Source organism: Festucalex cinctus, chromosome 1, assembly GCF_051991245.1.
Source record: "Festucalex cinctus isolate MCC-2025b chromosome 1, RoL_Fcin_1.0, whole genome shotgun sequence".
NCBI classification, from domain to species: domain Eukaryota; kingdom Metazoa; phylum Chordata; class Actinopteri; order Syngnathiformes; family Syngnathidae; genus Festucalex; species Festucalex cinctus.
In genome coordinates this window covers 20,115,011-20,131,536 of record NC_135411.1, presented here as the reverse complement: position 1 = coordinate 20,131,536, position 16,526 = coordinate 20,115,011, and the positions used below count along the sequence as shown (strand labels likewise).

General features: G+C 40.3%; 1 protein-coding gene across 4 annotated transcripts; it reads left to right on the top strand.

The window, feature by feature from the left end:
• Nucleotides 1–15,559, top strand: LOC144018950 (KN motif and ankyrin repeat domain-containing protein 2-like). Of its 4 annotated transcripts, none has more exons than XM_077521680.1 (9): nt 1–253; nt 5,903–5,959; nt 6,610–7,984; nt 8,506–8,817; nt 8,897–8,981; nt 9,055–9,274; nt 9,350–9,492; nt 11,132–11,332; nt 14,853–15,559. In XM_077521680.1, the coding sequence occupies exons 2-9, from the start codon at nt 5,941–5,943 to the stop codon at nt 14,946–14,948; spliced, it is 2,451 nt and encodes an 816-aa protein (XP_077377806.1). In that variant the 5' UTR covers nt 1–253; nt 5,903–5,940; the 3' UTR covers nt 14,949–15,559. The 4 variants fall into 4 exon arrangements, with proteins under 4 accessions (XP_077377806.1, XP_077377796.1, XP_077377815.1 ...); XM_077521670.1 differs by having other exon boundaries at nt 2,366–5,959; XM_077521689.1 differs by lacking the exon at nt 1–253 and having other exon boundaries at nt 267–5,959; nt 6,610–6,999; nt 7,162–7,984.
• The last annotated feature ends 967 nt before the right edge of the window (nt 15,560–16,526 follow it).

Sequence of the window (16,526 nt, the reverse complement as noted above, 5' to 3'; positions counted from 1 at the left end):
GTTTCAAGTGGGACGGCACGCTCGCAAGCTCCTCCCTGTTCTCTACTCTCTTTTCTCACAGAAGCAAACCCCGCTTCTGTTATGGCTGCACGCACATTGGCATTTATCAAACAGCCCTGGCATGTCACTCTCCCTGACAGCGCGGCACACACACATAGACACACTCGGGGGTGCACAACGCTGAGGGGCAAACTGGGGACTACTTATACTGGCAAGATACACAGAAGGAAAAGTGACATCCGGTTGTATTAAGGTAAGTTTTTATTGAACTCATTCACTAGTTTCTCCAACTAATTGTTGCTATAAGTGTAGCCCGAGAAAGAGTGTGACATACTTTTAGCATAATAGCTATACTTTCACATTGTAAGGGATTGTCACAACGTAACACTATATAATGATGTATGTCTATATAATTACGCGCAAAGCTGCAAACGTTTAACCTTTCACTGTATAGCGTTCTCCGTTGCATGGATCTCTGGCAGCTGTTTCAAGATATGAGCTTTGTCTGCACATTGCCCACAACGCGGCTTCGATGCCACACTACATCACTCACTCTGTGGCTGTTGGAGAGCACAAGCATACTGTGACAGGACAGTCCGCAATTCCGACAATACAGAGTGAAAACAAGGCAGTAAAACCACAAAAAAAAATGGACATTTTGATGGAGAAAAATCAAGCCAAACCACTGGTTTTAGAATCGAAATCTCTTCCAGTTATGCGCTGGAAAAATGCTGAATGTACGGCCAAAAGGGAGGATTTTCTAGGAAGAGAACAAAGATCATAAAAATGAGAAGACAAACCATATTACAGATGACCAGTGGAAAGGAAAACAAAATGGAGACGGCCGAAGTTAAGTTTTACAAAATAGATCATCGGAACTCATATTCACGACTATGCTAATTATCCAGATGATGTTATTGGTTTTATGTGGCGGTAATCTCACACAACTGGAGGATTACCTCACAAATCTGTCTAGGAGAGAAACTCGTTGAAAAAACAGACACTTAACGATATAATGGACAGTAAACTGGAGGAATAATCAGCCTGTTAGATCTTTTGCAAGACAAAATCAACAAGTAGAATAGTTTAACTTTTTACACATTATGCTAGCTTGACAAGCTGCCAATGCAACATCAAGTTCAGTTCAGAAAAACTTTCAGTAACCTTCTTCTATTCATTAAACCAATCAAATGCATTGATTGTGTGGAATTAATTGTTGATTAATTTTCTGTGGCAAAATATAGTGCACTCAGTACTTTGACTAGCACGACTGACAAGACCGTTTCTGATCTAAAATAATAAAATAAATTCAATTATAATAATAACACAATCTAACAATTAATCCATTAATGGTCTCAACATTTTCTCCTTTATGAAGAGGACATTTAGCCAACTTCCTCCAGAAACCTCCATTCCCCTGAAACTGCTAGCTTCATATAGCAAGCCTATTAGCTTGATGCTAACAACACCACCGCACAGTCGGTTTGCCAGAGAATTCCCTCACCAACCAAATTAGCAAAAGTGGCTTCATTCTGAATCTAAAGTAGTATTTTAGTCAAAGATGGGAGTTCATGATGTCATGATGTTTTTTGTTGTTCAGATTATTTTCCGTTTTGCTAATGTTATGTCTCGTTTTCCTGTGCCCCATTTCTAGTCTTGCTCGTTAGGTTTTTGTTCCACCTGTTCTCGTCAGCCCAGGTGTGATTTGTTGTCTCGTCCTCAAGGAAGGTGGGAAGTTGGACCTATCCCATTTGGAATTTCCCAGTTCAAAGCGTTCCAAGCGAATGTAAACAACAAAGATGGCTGAATTGTTTGTTGTTCTAGTCAACACAGTCGGTCGAAATCAGGTTGAGTTACATAAAGTCACTTTTTCTGAATAACTAAATTAATGTTAAAATAAATAAATAAATAAATAGCAAAGTATTTTTATAATCGTGTAAATGATGTATTGCCATTCACGATCTTTGTCTCTATGGAATTGGCCAATGTCGAGTGGCGTCAGATTTAAACCGGTCGGTGAAGTCAGAGGGTCCTCCCCCAACCCCCGACTTCGCAACTCGGATTTCCGAGTTCAAAGGGGCATTCCAGTGCATACTTCCTTGTACGAAGTCGGAAAAGTTCCCACCTTCCTTGACTGCAGCATAAATTCTTTGTTTTGTTTGAGTGTTTGTCGGTTCATTATCGCTGTCGTGTGTCGTTAGATGTCACGTTCAAGTAGCCATGTTACGTTTCAATTTGTCGGGAGTTTTTTTTTCGTGTTACTCTGTACCTGATTAAGTATTTTTGTTTTACCACATACGGTACCATGTTTGACTTCATTTAATTTTCTGAAAATAATTACTGTGCTCTTTTGCCTTGCCCACAGGCTTTCCTAGATTTGGGTCCACTACTTTTTACCAACTTCACCTCACAAATGACATCCATCCATCCATCCATCCATCCATCCATCCATCCTCACAAGGGTCGCGGGGTGTGCTGGAGCCTATCCCAGCTGGCTATGGGCACCAAGCGGGGTACACCCTGAACTGGTTGCCAAGCCAATCGCAGGGCACACAGAACGAATGACATACACCTTTGAAATACTGCATTGGCTCTGTCAAGGCTTGAGGTGTAATTTGTGGGTTAGTTCATAAATGAATGAATGAATGTATGGTTAATGCAAAGATGTCAAAGATGTGACAAAAAGCAAAGAACGCACTCTAGTATTCCTGTAAACTATAATATGACGCATTCCACTAAATACTATGAAAACACTGGTTGGGAAAACCCCAAGGGCATTAAACTCAGTCTTGATATTTAACTTTGGCTGCACAGTGGCAGTAGTAATGTTTCACAGGGGCCTCTTTGGGGTAATGTGACTATTTTACACTAATTTCTTAGATTGTTTTTGTGGCGGAGGTGAACCAACAGCTCCAAGCACACACAATTAAACCATGGAAATGTGCAAATTGTTGGGCGATGACTCTTGGGAGATTCCTAGCCCAGATGCAATATTGTTTCTTTAGTGGTCAAGTTGGTGAGGGAGAAATGTACGACTATATTTAAGTGTAAGAAGCAGAGAGGTTGTGCAGACTCACTTGTTTGTTTAGTTCAAGAGCAGAACCATTTTGAAATGTATGCCAATGAGATTTTGTTAAGTTCTCAACAAACAAAATATGCCCAAGCAGTTGCACCTTGCCAGATGTACCTATGCTTATGGTGGGAAAACCCAAGACATTAACAAACATTTATTTTCTCAAAGGTCACTTTTTTTTTTTTCCTCAAAAGATACATTTTATTATACAAAACTTCCATTTGGATTCAAAATAAGGATGTTGTGACTATATGCGCGCTAAAAAAAAAAAACTGCTAACGGTAAGTGGATTCACCTCAGTGACCATCTGCTAGTTGGCCAAAATAAAGACAGTGACATATAATATCTGCATCTAACCTGATGACATGTAAAACAGCTTTACACCAAATGCACGGGCTAAGTTAAGACATGCTAGCATGAGTGTTGAAAGATTCCGGCTAACAATAAAGCCCACTTGCATACAGTCTGCTAGTGTCAGTGTAAAAAGCAATACAAAAATTTACATATTTATAATTGAAGAAATTCCACTTTAGAAAACTGACACTACAGAATAAAATATGTTGAAGTCGTAAGAATTTTTAAATGCATGTTGTTCATGAATATTTTTTTAACTTGAAATCAGATTACTTGTACCAATTCTGAAATATTGCTGCTTTGACATTCAACATTTACATACAGCACACGTTTGATGGCATTTTATGTCATTGTAAGAAAGTGGCCCAATATAAAGCATGTTGTCTATATCATGAAGTGCCTGTCTGGTCCTCATTTCCTGCACAAACATCTCTTCCGCCAATCCGCCATGCATATATTCTGCTTTTTACTGAGGTTTATTAATGAGTTTTTAAAGTCATGGAGGTCAAATTTCCCAGAAGACCATTTAGTGTTGGTTGTTTACTGCATAGCTGGCATTGCAGACTGCCACAGTGGTTGATGGTTGGTGGTCTGGAGCAGGGAGGGCGAAACACAAAGTCAGTAGGGCGACATCGGGAAGGAGATGACTATATTTAGTTGGCAGAATGTGCCATTATAGAATTTTAACTATTTAAATACAAAAGCAAGAAAAAGTTACTGATTACCGTATTTTCCGCACTATAAGGCGCACCTAAAAGGCTTCATTTTTTTCAAAAGCTGACCATGCGCCTTATAATCCGGTGCGCCTTATATATGGATCAATATTGAGCCGCAACAGGTCTCGCTGTCAAGACACTATTGGTGACCCTGCACGATCAGTGACGCGCATGCGCAGAAGATCCCGCCATCTTGGATCGCTAGCTAATACTAATACTTTACCTCAGAGAATATAATAAAACAGCTGTTTATTCATTTTGGAGTGAATGGAGTTGTCAGAACGCTGGTTTGTAATCTATTAATAAAGTTTGACTGACCTATCTGACTGTTTTGTTGACATTCCCTTTAGCGCAGCACCATCTAATAGATGCATAACGTAACCCCAGCCTCTACTGTAGCGCATTATATATGGTTTGAAATTATATAAGTTTGAAAATATGTCATACATTGAAGGTGCGCCTTATAGTGCGGAAAATACGGTATATTATTATATAATTATATTATTGTGTGTTATAAGTTGTAAAAATGAACTCCAAATTTCTATCAATCATCAGCATTATGATTGTCATATTAATTCCTATAGAAAATGTCTTACTGGATAGTTTCAAAATTCCTTATTCAAAGGTCCTATGGAAAGATTGTTTTTGAAACCTACCCATCCGAGTTCCACTGACCTGGAAAAGTTATCTTGGGGTTCAAAATCAATAATATGTGAGGTCTCAAAGATCTTCACTTTTTAGTGATATAATGAAATAAAGTCGGGTCGAATAATGTGTGCCCATTTGCTGAGTTAAAAAACAAAAAAAAACAAAGCCATACTGCGCTCCCCTTACAGAATCTCAGCCTGCCGTTGTTTTTTCCCTTCCCCTGCACTTATGTTATTCTTTTCATCTGTGAAAACGAGGCACTGAATAAGGCAATCCGGTGGATCCCTGTTCCGTATTCCCCTGTTGGTCACTGTCTCATCATGGAAGGGTTCTGTCTGTTTCGTTTCATTACACCCTGTGGTACAGTGGCAATAAACCTATGTTGATTCTGAAAAACAAACAAACAAAGAACTTTAAGGTACTGAACTGGAGATCAAGTTAAAGACTGTGAGATATTAGAAAAACAAACAAACTGTTGATTTAAGAAAAGAGGGACAACAAAGTGGACGGGAAAACACAGGAAGGGAGGGAAGCAATGAGTCATAACAATGCTTGTATGCTTGCAGAATAATGTTTTTTTTTGTTTGTTTGGGTTTTTTTTTCTGCCGGCCATAGCTGCAAGGCTTAAAACAGAGTTTGTTATTCTCGTCTTCCATCCTGGACAGCAGGGTAGTAATCAAGTGAAGATCAGACGTGCCACGGGAGAATAACAACCATTCATGTGCATGGAAGAAATGAATCAGTGTGGGAGAAAAAGCAGCAGAAGCACATCTCTCAGACAACGTCAGGGACCAAGAAGGAAAGCAATTAGGTGCAATTGTTTGGGTTTTGTGAACTAAGCTAAAACAGTGTCAAGAGTAATCCTTTGAATGATGAGTCGTCTCACCATGAATACCACAGCAAAACCTCAACGACTGCCAGTGCCAAAATACTTTTGTTTTTGTCCCACAATCCATGAATATAGTCATTATGTAATTATTCATTCAGCCTTTATATATTTATGAGACAACCACATAACAATTTCCGTTGCTTGTAGAAAGGCTCAGGGGCTTATTTTTACGTGTTGTTTTGTATAAATTTTGATTTTGTTTTTCTTTTTTTTTTTTGACAGACATCGCCAACAGATGATGTGACAACAAACCCGGCAAAATGACGGAAAGACATAATGGTAAGATCATTCAAAATTTCACATAATTATACAAAAAATGGTATGCTATGAAAAATGTTTTTGATTGGGGATGTCATTAGCTTGACGTAATGACAGGTAAATAATTGTCCAAAAGAGTTTCAGAGGCTTGAAGAGGCACTGGCTGAGGCAAATAGGTGGGAAGGAAGAGACTCAAAAGTAAGACAGGTGAATATTATGTGCCTAGGAAGGTGATCAATGATCGGCCAGATGGAGCTCCACAATCCAAAATCACAGCCAAACTTCCAAGCTAGGTCCAAGCCAGAAGTCCAGTGTCTACGGTCATCACAATTAGTCCAAAATCCAAATTCAGATCCAATTTCAAAAGCGAAGTAGGTAGAGGTTAGGGTAGGGAGAACAGGTAGGGTCTGAGATCAGGCAGGACCAAAAAACAGGGTCAGGTAAAACTGGATGGTACTGCAAAATGCAAGTAACATTCTGGCATTGAGGTGAAGGGTGGAGCTGGTTAAATAGGCCAGGGAACAGGTGGGCTACTAACAAGGTATAGTCAATCTGAGGCACAAAGAAATGTCTCACAGCAACTGGCTCTTCAAAATAAAAGGGTGGACAGGAGATGAGCAGACGGGTTGATGTTATTTGTATCGTTAAAAATGTTGTTTTAATGTTCACAGGTAATAAGCAACCAACCAAAGCTTCAGAAAGTGCCATTAAAGGCAAACTTCCATATTCAGTGGAAACCCCGTATGGATTCCGCCTCGACTTGGACTTCCTGAAGTATGTTGATGATATTGAGAAAGGGAGAACCATAAAAAGAATTTCTATCCAGCGCCACAATAAAGGCCCCCGGGCTAGTACCCTTCCTCGGCACCTTAATACATCAGGGTATGGTTACCGTCCAAGCCCCTGGGGATCAACCGGAGCGCTTGGCCCCAGGTCTCGACTGTCCGATGACCACCATCATGGCTCCAATTCCTGGTTGCACGACTACAGGTCGTCCATTTTGCCACGAGGCCGAGCAGAAATTGAGGCCAAAATCCGAGAGTTTGATGAGCAACCTTTAGGTGAGCATATCCGACCGCATCTCCTCCGGGCCTCCAGTCTGCCTCTTACGGTGCTTTTGAGGCAAGGATTGGAGGCAACGGAGGAGTCCAGAAGCCTAAGAAGTTCAAGGGGTCACCTTGGAGACAGAAACAAGTCTTGTGAAGACATCTTTGACTCCCCAGAGAGTCCTCAAACCCAGGATTACTCAGGCCTGTTGAGACGCCTGAGAGATGCCTTGGAGCATGTGGAGGAGCTGGAGAGGGAGGTACGGGTTATTCCAGACCTCAGAGCACAGATCTGTCTGCTGCAGGAGGAAAAAGAAATGCTGAGATCACAAATGCAACCTCTCTCGCTAAATGGGACCAATGGGACCCATTACGACAATAAAAGCTCACGGTATGAACAATTTAGTAGTAGTAGTCAAGATTGTAATCCTACGCATGAGTGGAGGATGAGCACGGATCTTGATGAGCTGCTGACGGTGACGTCACTCCAAGCTAAGGTCGCCATGTTGGAACAGAAGCTGCAAGAGACAGAGTTGGACCTTCAGAGGGTCGCAGGGCGGCTGAGGCAGCAGCAAAACGAAAGCAAAAGTAAAGATGAACAGATTAAACGCCTTGTTGCAAATCCTGGGGTGTGGGTCCATGCAGAGAGGGTGGTAGTAGACCAGGAGGAGGATGAGATCAGGGTGATATCAAAAAGCACCAATGGAGAAAGTGCTCATCTCAAAGATGATGGTGAATCCCATGAAAGTTGTCTGCCGATGGAAGTTTCCGTTGACATTCTAGACACGTCTGTGGCCGTCCACCACATAAATAAGATCAAGCGACTCCTGGATCAGCAGTGGGAGTGTTTGAGTGCGGCAGACGAAGAGAAACGCCCTGAAGTTATCTCCCTCCAGCAGGAGATAATGGGACTCATCAACATCCTTACCTCCCACTACGCTCAGGACGGACACAACAATGGACACACCGTTCATCATGGAGGTGACCTCATCAAGGAAGAGTTAGTAATCATTTTATTTTTGTCTTTTCATCCTGTGTTGTGGATTATAAATGAAGTGTTGTGTATCACGGGCGGGTGGATGACTGGTTAGCACGTCGCTTCCCAGTTCTGAGGACTCCGGTTCAAGTCCAGGCTTCGGCCATTCCTGGGTGGAGTTTGCATGTTCTCCCCGTGCCTGCGTAGGTTTTCTCCGGCGACTCCGGTCTCCTCCCACATTCCAAATACATGCATGGCAGGTTAATTGGGCGCTCGAATTGTCCCTAGGTGTGCTTGTGAGTGTGGATGCGTGTTCGTCCCTATGTGCCCTGCGATTGGCTGGCAACCAGTTCAGGGTGTACCCCCCCTACTGCCCAAAGCCAGCTGAGATAGGCTCCAGCACCCCCGTGACCCTTGTGAGGAATAAGCAGTCAAGAAAATGGATGGATGGATGTTGTGTATCGAGAGAATGAAGCTTTCATTTTGATGGAATTACCGTGATTTGCAAATGCCCTTTTATTTTCTGTCCCTTACATATTATACAGATGCAAACAAAATGCTCTTGACCGTCCAGTTGGTCAGGGATATGCGCCGCATATGGCTTGCTGTTTCGAGCAGGAAGAGAAAGGCATCAAGCCTTGGGAGATGGCTGCAACCCAAGTGGAAGCAGAACAGGAAAAGACAGGGACGGAGGAAAGGAGGCAAATGATCTCGCATGGATCGAGATCGGGGAGGACAGATGGAGGGGCGGCATCTGCTGGGGCTGATACTCCAACGGAAATGTCCAAGATGAAATCTCAGCCCCAAGGAAAACAGATGGAGGGCAGTTCTGGATCCAAGACAACAACTCAAGGCAGGTGAGAGGGCCAGAACACAGTGTGACTTCTTGTTTATGTTTTTGCCCTAATATCTCTCATTCTTGTCTTTTGTACTAAGTGAGACAGTAAATGCCGACTTCATGTCAGCTTGTCACTTCCTCAACGAGCATATGGACAACATTGAGAACCCTACCAATGACACAGTGCGTACAGGTGTAATTCTTCCACTCTCACATCTACTTTTTCAAATCTTCTGTTTCCTCTTCTTCATTGCAGCGGAGGGCCCTTGTCGTGCTTTTCCAGGACTGGTTTAGCACAGCAGCAGAGGAGAGTTCTGTGGCCAGAAAAGTAGCTGTGTACTTGAGGGAGGTAAAAAAGGAAACACCTTCACTTTTGGCCTTCCTCATCAACCTGGCCGATGATAACGGCAACACAGTCCTCCATTACAGTATTTCCCACTGCAACTACGATATCGTCAGTCTGCTGCTGGACACAGGTACCACATATCCTTGTCATTCATAGTAAGAAATACAAATGTAGATGATGAATATGATATGTCCGTGCCATACAGGAGTATGTGACGTTAATTTCCAGAACAAAGCAGGATACACATCAGTCATGCTGGCCTCACTCACAGCCCCTGAAAATCCTGGCGACATGGGAGTGGTCCGCAGGCTGATGGAGCTTGGCAACATTAACATCAGATCTAGCCAGGTAAATCACCATTGCAAATGCTGTCCAATTGTTGTCTGCATTGTGGATCTTTTCTAAGGAGGAACGCATAAGCAGTACAAGCGAAGGCTGACCATGAAAGTTGGTCACATACAAATGTGCAGGGCATCAATGCATCTGGATTCTAAGCCAACTAATTCAAGGCAAAAGAAATTCCGGGCTGATCAGAAGTCAATCACAGATCGATCCATCCATCCATATCAGTGGTTCTCAACCCCGGTCCTGGAGTACCCTTATCCATGTCCATGTCCATGTCTTCCATGTCCCCTTCAGCCAACACAGCTGAGGATCTTATCAGGCTTCATGCAGAGCTTGCTGATCGTTGAAAACACCTGTATTGGCTGTTCGAGACATGGATAGGGGTACTGAAGGACCAGGTTTGAGAACCACTGGTCTATACAATCTCATAGGGTCACAGTGGGACTTGAGTCCATCCCAGCTGACTTCTGGCGAGAGTCGGGGTACATTCTGCTCTGGTCGCCAGCCAATTGCAGGGCAAATACAGACAACAAATTATTTTCGTCTTCAGTGACTCAAACTTGCAAATTTTTGGAATGTGGGAGGAAGGCAGTGTATTTTTTTTTTTAACCCCATGATTGAACTACTACAATAATGTTATTTTGTAGCACTTTTCAAAATAAAAGAAATCAGGTGCAAAATCCTGCGTGAGTGGTTGTAAAATCTATATAAAGAGGCAGTTTTTGGAGTACTACTTTCCAAACAACACAAGTAGTAAAATTATTAAACATGGTGTCCCACAGGGGTCCATATTGAAACCACTTCTATTTATTCTGTATATAAATGATTTTGTTAACTCTTCGAAGGTTCTCCACAAAGTCTTGTTTGCGGATGACACTAGTCTCTTTTTGGCCCACAAGAGCCCATTTGAACTGGACCAAATTATCAACAAGGAACTTTGTGAAATTGACAAATGGTTTAATTGTAACAAACACTTATTGAATGTCTAAAAATAGAACGTCATGATTTTTTTTGCTCTCACAAAAAACAAAACATTAAGATACATATTGAAATTGATGGACAGACAATAGCCCAAGTAATAATCTGCATTATTGCAACATAATTTAACAATTTCACTTTTTCTTGGTCTGAATATGATGCGCCCTCAAACCACTTTTTTTTGGTCACCATGAAATATTAAGACTCACTGAGCTCAGTATTTACCATAACAAATGTTTAACCCTGACCACAGTGAGCTTTTTCCCATGTCAACATCGGGAAGAAGTGAAGCCACCATCTCAAGTCTTGCATGTTATTGCCCACAGATCTGGAAACAGCTTGACGCTCACCTCATAACTGCCCAACCCCTCTCATTAAAAATGTATTGACTAGATATTTATCATTTGGCAGAATCTACTGACTGGGATGAATCTCCTGTTTGTTGTAAAGTGTTAGGGTGTTCTAATGTTTTGTTGTCTTGTTTTTTTGTTTGTTTTGTTTTGTGTTGGTATTTATTTAAATGTCCCGAGCCCCCACCCAATAAGATTTAAGTAGCTTCCATGGGGTGTCTCTTTCACATGTGATTCTACTGTAAATATGCAACTGTAATATTTGACATGTGAATACATTGAATAAAAAAAAAAACACACACGTTGTCCTCCAGACAGGCCAGACGGCTTTGCATTTGGCTGTGAGACACGGGCGGGTGGTGATGGTTCGCCTGCTGCTGAGCTGCGGCGCGGACGCTAACATCCAGGACGCTCAGAGAACCACGGCTCTCATGTTTGCCGCTGAGAGAGGCTACACGCACATCGCAAGACTGCTGCTGGAGAGGACCCAGTGCGATCTGACCCTGACTGATCAGGTGATACTCCAAAACATACGTAAATGTCTTTCAATGATGGCTAGCAGGGGTGTGAATTGCCTAGTACCTGACGATTCGATTCGTATCACGATTCACAGGTCACGATTCGATTCGATACCGATTAATCCCGATACGAATTTATAAGTCGATTGTTGCGATTTTTTTTCATTCAAATTTAGAAAATACTAATCAGTAAGCTTGTAGAGTGTAAGATTTATATGAAAATGTATTATTTATTTATCTGAAATTTCAGTCTTATAGAGGTTGTAATCTGTTTCATGTTTGAACAGCATTAAAATAAAATATTAAGGCTTAATGTTCCGTTCATATAACATTCTTCCATGCTCAAGGTTTGAATCCTAACCCGAAGTCAGACGTTTTGTTGAATATTTTTCCATTAAAAATGGAAGTTTAAAAATCGATTCACACACACACACACAAAAAAAAAGGCAATGATGATAAGACGTTGAATCGGTAAGACTACCGAATGAACAATTCTGAGCTCTAAACAAAAAAAACAAAAAAAAAACAAAAACAAAAAAAAAACTAATCGTTTTTTTTTTTTATTGAATCGATCCGAGAATCGCGCGATGTAGTATCGCGATATATCGCCGAATCGATTTTTTTTTAACACCCCTAATGGCTAGCACGGCAGAAAACGAAACGATGGCGCCGGTTAAAGCTGAATTTGAATCTGTCCTAATTGGTCACTCGCCACTTTACATTTGTGGCTAATGTGCGTTGTACTAAAAAGTACCGTATTTTCCGCACTATAAGGCGCACCTAAAAGCCTTCAATCTTTTCAAAAGCTGACCATAATATAATCCAGTGCGCCTTATATATGGATTAATATTGAGCCGCAACAGGTCTCGCTGTCAGTACGCTATCGGTGACCCTGCACGATCGGCAGAAGATCCCGCCATCTTGGATCGCTAGCTAATACTAATACTTTCCCTTAGAGAAAATAATAAAACAGCTGTTTATTCATTTTGGAAGTGAATGGAGTTGTCAGAAAGCTGGTTTGTAATCTATTAATAAAGTTGGACTGACCTATCTGACTGTTTTGTTGACATTCCCTTTAGCGCAGCACCATCTAATGGATGAATAACGTAACCCCAGCCTCTACTATAGCGCCTTATATATGGAAAAAGTTTCAAAATATGTCATTCATTGAAGGTGCGCCTTATAGTGCGGAAAATACGGTACTTCCAAAAAGGACGTTAGCATTGTTGGTTCCTACAGCGAGTGAAAAAGTGAAGTTGGTCTCCCCTTGGAAGCGGATTCCACTCTTGTGGGAAAGCTTTTTATAATATTTTGGAGTGCGTCTGTGGAATCTTTTGTTCATTCTTCGTGTGAGGTCCAACGTTGCACAAGAAGAGGGCGGTTGATCTCAACTTCTTACACACCAAAATCATCCATTTTGCTTGGTGCAGTCATGCTGGAAACTGTCTCCACAAATAAGTAAGCATAGAATTGTCTAAAGGATCTTCGTAAGATGAAGAATTAAAGGTCAGCTGAGGGCCTATTTCAGGTGTGTCTAAAGGTTTTCGTCACAAACAGAAAAATAGAAGGATGCAAGAGCATCTTACTGTATAAAAGGTCAAACAAATCTTCCAAGCATTTTCACATTGTTTATAAAATGTAGTTATTAAAAACAACAACTACTACATGACAGCATTCTGTTGTGAAGTAAGATGGCAAATTCTGGGGTGGTCAGCAACCCTGTGACCAGAGATGGGAAAAGTACTCACATTCTGTACTTGAGTAAAAGTATACGTACTTGCATAAAAAATAACTTTGGTAAAAGGACTCATTAAAATAATTACTCAAGTAAAAGTAAAAAAGTAGAGGCTCTAAAATGTACTTCACAAGTAAAAGTAAAAAGTATTTTTAGCGGATGTTTCCTCGTGTCATATAATTTAAAGACAATTAAATTGAAAAGATCATCACAAGAAATCCTTAAAACTGACCAAATTACCTCATGAAGCACTTGCAACATTTTTTTTACTCCTCTAGATGGTGCCCTTGGTTGAAAGATGCAATGGAAATTAATTTCCACAACTTGCCTTAAATACACATAAATTATAAGCTTAATGATGTTTGCAGGATCAAACTTGTACATTTTTTAAATTAAAGAATTATAAGTGTAATTCAACAAAAGATGCCTCTGCCAAATCTAATATCGGGGTTTATGAGGATTTCCTTTCATGAGAACCAAAACAAGAGAAATCTGTTGCCAATTAGTTGTCAGTCTTTTTATATTGTTTGCATAGTAGCCTACCTGCCCAAGTAAAAAAAAAAAAAACTGTTTAAGTCTGTGTAGATTCTCATTCATTCAGTTCATAGCACTGAACTCAACTTTCCTTTATTTATGTAATGCTTACATAACAGCTGGAGCTGTAATAAAGCAGTTTACAGAAAACAGGACATTATCACTATCATTTATGGCTCTGTCCTCTCTTTAGTTTCTTCTCTGGTCTCTTGAGATCTCCCTAACCTGTCGGAATTTAGAAGTTTCTGGGGTTGGTGTAAGATTCTGGTTTTGTAACCATGTGGTTGGCAGGTGGTGTTTAGTCGGTGCTGGATTTCACTTTGATTCATCTTTCTTTCCTTTGACCTTTCCTCTGGTCTCCTGACCTTATGAACTTCACGACTCTGAAGTATCCGGTTAAGGTGAAGGGTAATGGGATTTTTATTAGCTTTTAGGTGAACTAATGAGAACAAATTCACATGCACATGCACGCACCCGCACACAAATGTGCACATAAAAAAGAAAAGAAGAAAGTGCGAGCACTGAAGATGATATGTTGAATCGGTAAGAATGTCGAATGACAAATTCTGAGGTCTCTTAAAAAAAAAAAAAAAAAAAAAAAATAGTAAACATGACAATCCATAAAGGTTGAATCGAGGCATTTGGATTAAAGTTCCTTGTTGAATTTGTTGTTGTTTTTTTAAATTGCTTTCTGAAAATTGAGCAATCATGCTATTAGGTTAACGATATTTAGAAAAGCTTCAGTTTTAGTGCTAACTTCAGTTTCAGATGACTTGATTCATCCCGATAAGGGCATTTCCTCCAGTCACAACCCGTCCAACAACAGAACGAGAAGCCAGGAAGGTCACATCTCAGCGCCCCCAAGTTCTTAGTTATAGCTAGTGTAGTAATTATAGTTATATACATGATGTAATAGAATAATGTAATGTAATGTAATGTAATAGAATGGAGATTGAATGGAATTGGAGATTGTCACACTTTATTTTTTTTTTGGCACTCACACTTTTCAAACACCCCTTTTAAGAAAAAAATGAAATAAAATTGTGATGCAGGCCATGTTATGTTATTTTGAGTATGGGCTGTCGGCTGCTACAAAAATGGAAGATGGGCCACAAATGGCCCCCGGGCGGTAGTTTGGGCATCCATGGCCGAATTGAATACCTGACTGTTTCCGGAAGAGGTGTGTCACACCAGCTTTTCTCATATGTGATGTTAATTTCCTGTTTTTCTTTTTTTCTTTCTTTTTAGAGTGGTCGTACTGCTCTCGCCATCGCCATGCTCGGCTCCCACAGTGACACGGCCGCCCTCCTGCAAGCCCACGCGAAGGCTCGAGCTCTGTCGTGATGTCTGAGAGACTTCTCAGCCGTGTCAGCAAAGCAATGGATTTCAAGTTGACCTTTCATGATGAAGTTGCTAACTTTAGAGTTTATGCTAAGTGAGCATTTGGTCAACTATATCTTCTTAACTCATTCACTGCCAATGACAACTATAGACGTCAAAATCCAAGCAAACAGTGTTAATTTTGAAAAAAAAGAAAAAAAAAATTTAAAATTCAAATTTTCATATAAATTTTTTTATTATGTTATAGTCTTCTGACTAAATTTAATTAAAGCCTTAGTCATAACTCAGTCACCTGATTGTATTTTAGTTTTAATCCAATTTTAGTCAACAAAAATAAAGAGCAATTTTAGTCGACTAAAATTGACTTTTGGAGGCCTAGACCCAGTATGTGGTCTCAGTAAGACCAAGACCAATCACAAGAACGTCAACGCCCGTGTTGTAGGGTAACAGGAATCCGTTCTACGCACGATGGTAGCACTTAGCAATGAAATTGTTGTCATCGTTGTTATTCATAACGACAATGATTTATAACTATGAATGAAAACAATGAATAACTAAAATTAAATTCAAATTTCTTGTCAAAATTTGCACTGGCTGTTTGCTTGGATTTTTGACGTCTATAGTCGTCATTGGCAGTGAATGAGTTAAAAGACGCCATGATTATTGTGTTACACGATTGTTTTATTTTCATAACTGATTCAATTCGGAAGTTAGACTCCATTTTTTATTGCTAATTTCCATGGCCTTGTTGCTGCTGCTTATAATTTAGTCTGCTCATTGCACAGACATTTTTTATTCTCCCCACATGAGAGCATCTGTGTTTTTGTTTTATGAAATGTACATTTTTTTTTTAAAATACTGAGTAATTTTTAAATAAAGCTCTTGTGAAATTCAGAACTTATACAGAAAAAGTTATGTGTGAAGGCATTCCCTGGACGTGTCATTCTGATGGATATGTTTGGAGTTTAAGTCACACAAATCTGACATATTCAAACATTTACGTCAATGTGGCAGGTAAACTGTCATATTTGTAAGTAAACTCATTTGTCAGCCTTATTTGGTGTACAGGCAAATCTAACCAGCAGATGGCGCATGTCCTCCATCTCAGTTGCCACAGCTCTTTACTCAAAAATTCTATTGCTATTTCTCAGATATTGTTTTTGTTGTCAATGAAAATTGTCAAAAAAAAAACAACCCTCAAAATAGTAAATCATATTATTATTTGTTGATTAAGAGGTCAAAATGTTTTATTTTGGATTAGGGATGGTGCTACCATTACCCGATTACCAGCCACCAATACTGAGGTTTGTAGTTTCCACTACACTGTTGTGGTTTTGACACATTTACATATCAGAAGGTCTTTGCATAATGACCTTTTCTTGTATTAATTGAAATTTTATGTATCAAAAGTACTGGTGATACTGCTACACTTTATCTCACTGGTCTGAGAAAAAAAAATAAAAAAATGGTATTGAACATCCCCTGTGATTGGCTGGCAACCAGTCCAGGGTGTCCCCCGCCTACTGCCCAAAGCCAGCTGAGATAGGCTCCAGCACCCCCCGCGACCCTTGTGAGGAATAA

Coding starts and splice junctions, on each gene's coding strand:
- LOC144018950 (XM_077521680.1), top strand. Junction 9,493..11,131: donor TTAACATCAGATCTAGCCAG/GTAAATCACCAT, acceptor GTTGTCCTCCAG/ACAGGCCAGACGGCTTTGCA. Junction 11,333..14,852: donor ATCTGACCCTGACTGATCAG/GTGATACTCCAA, acceptor CTTTCTTTTTAG/AGTGGTCGTACTGCTCTCGC.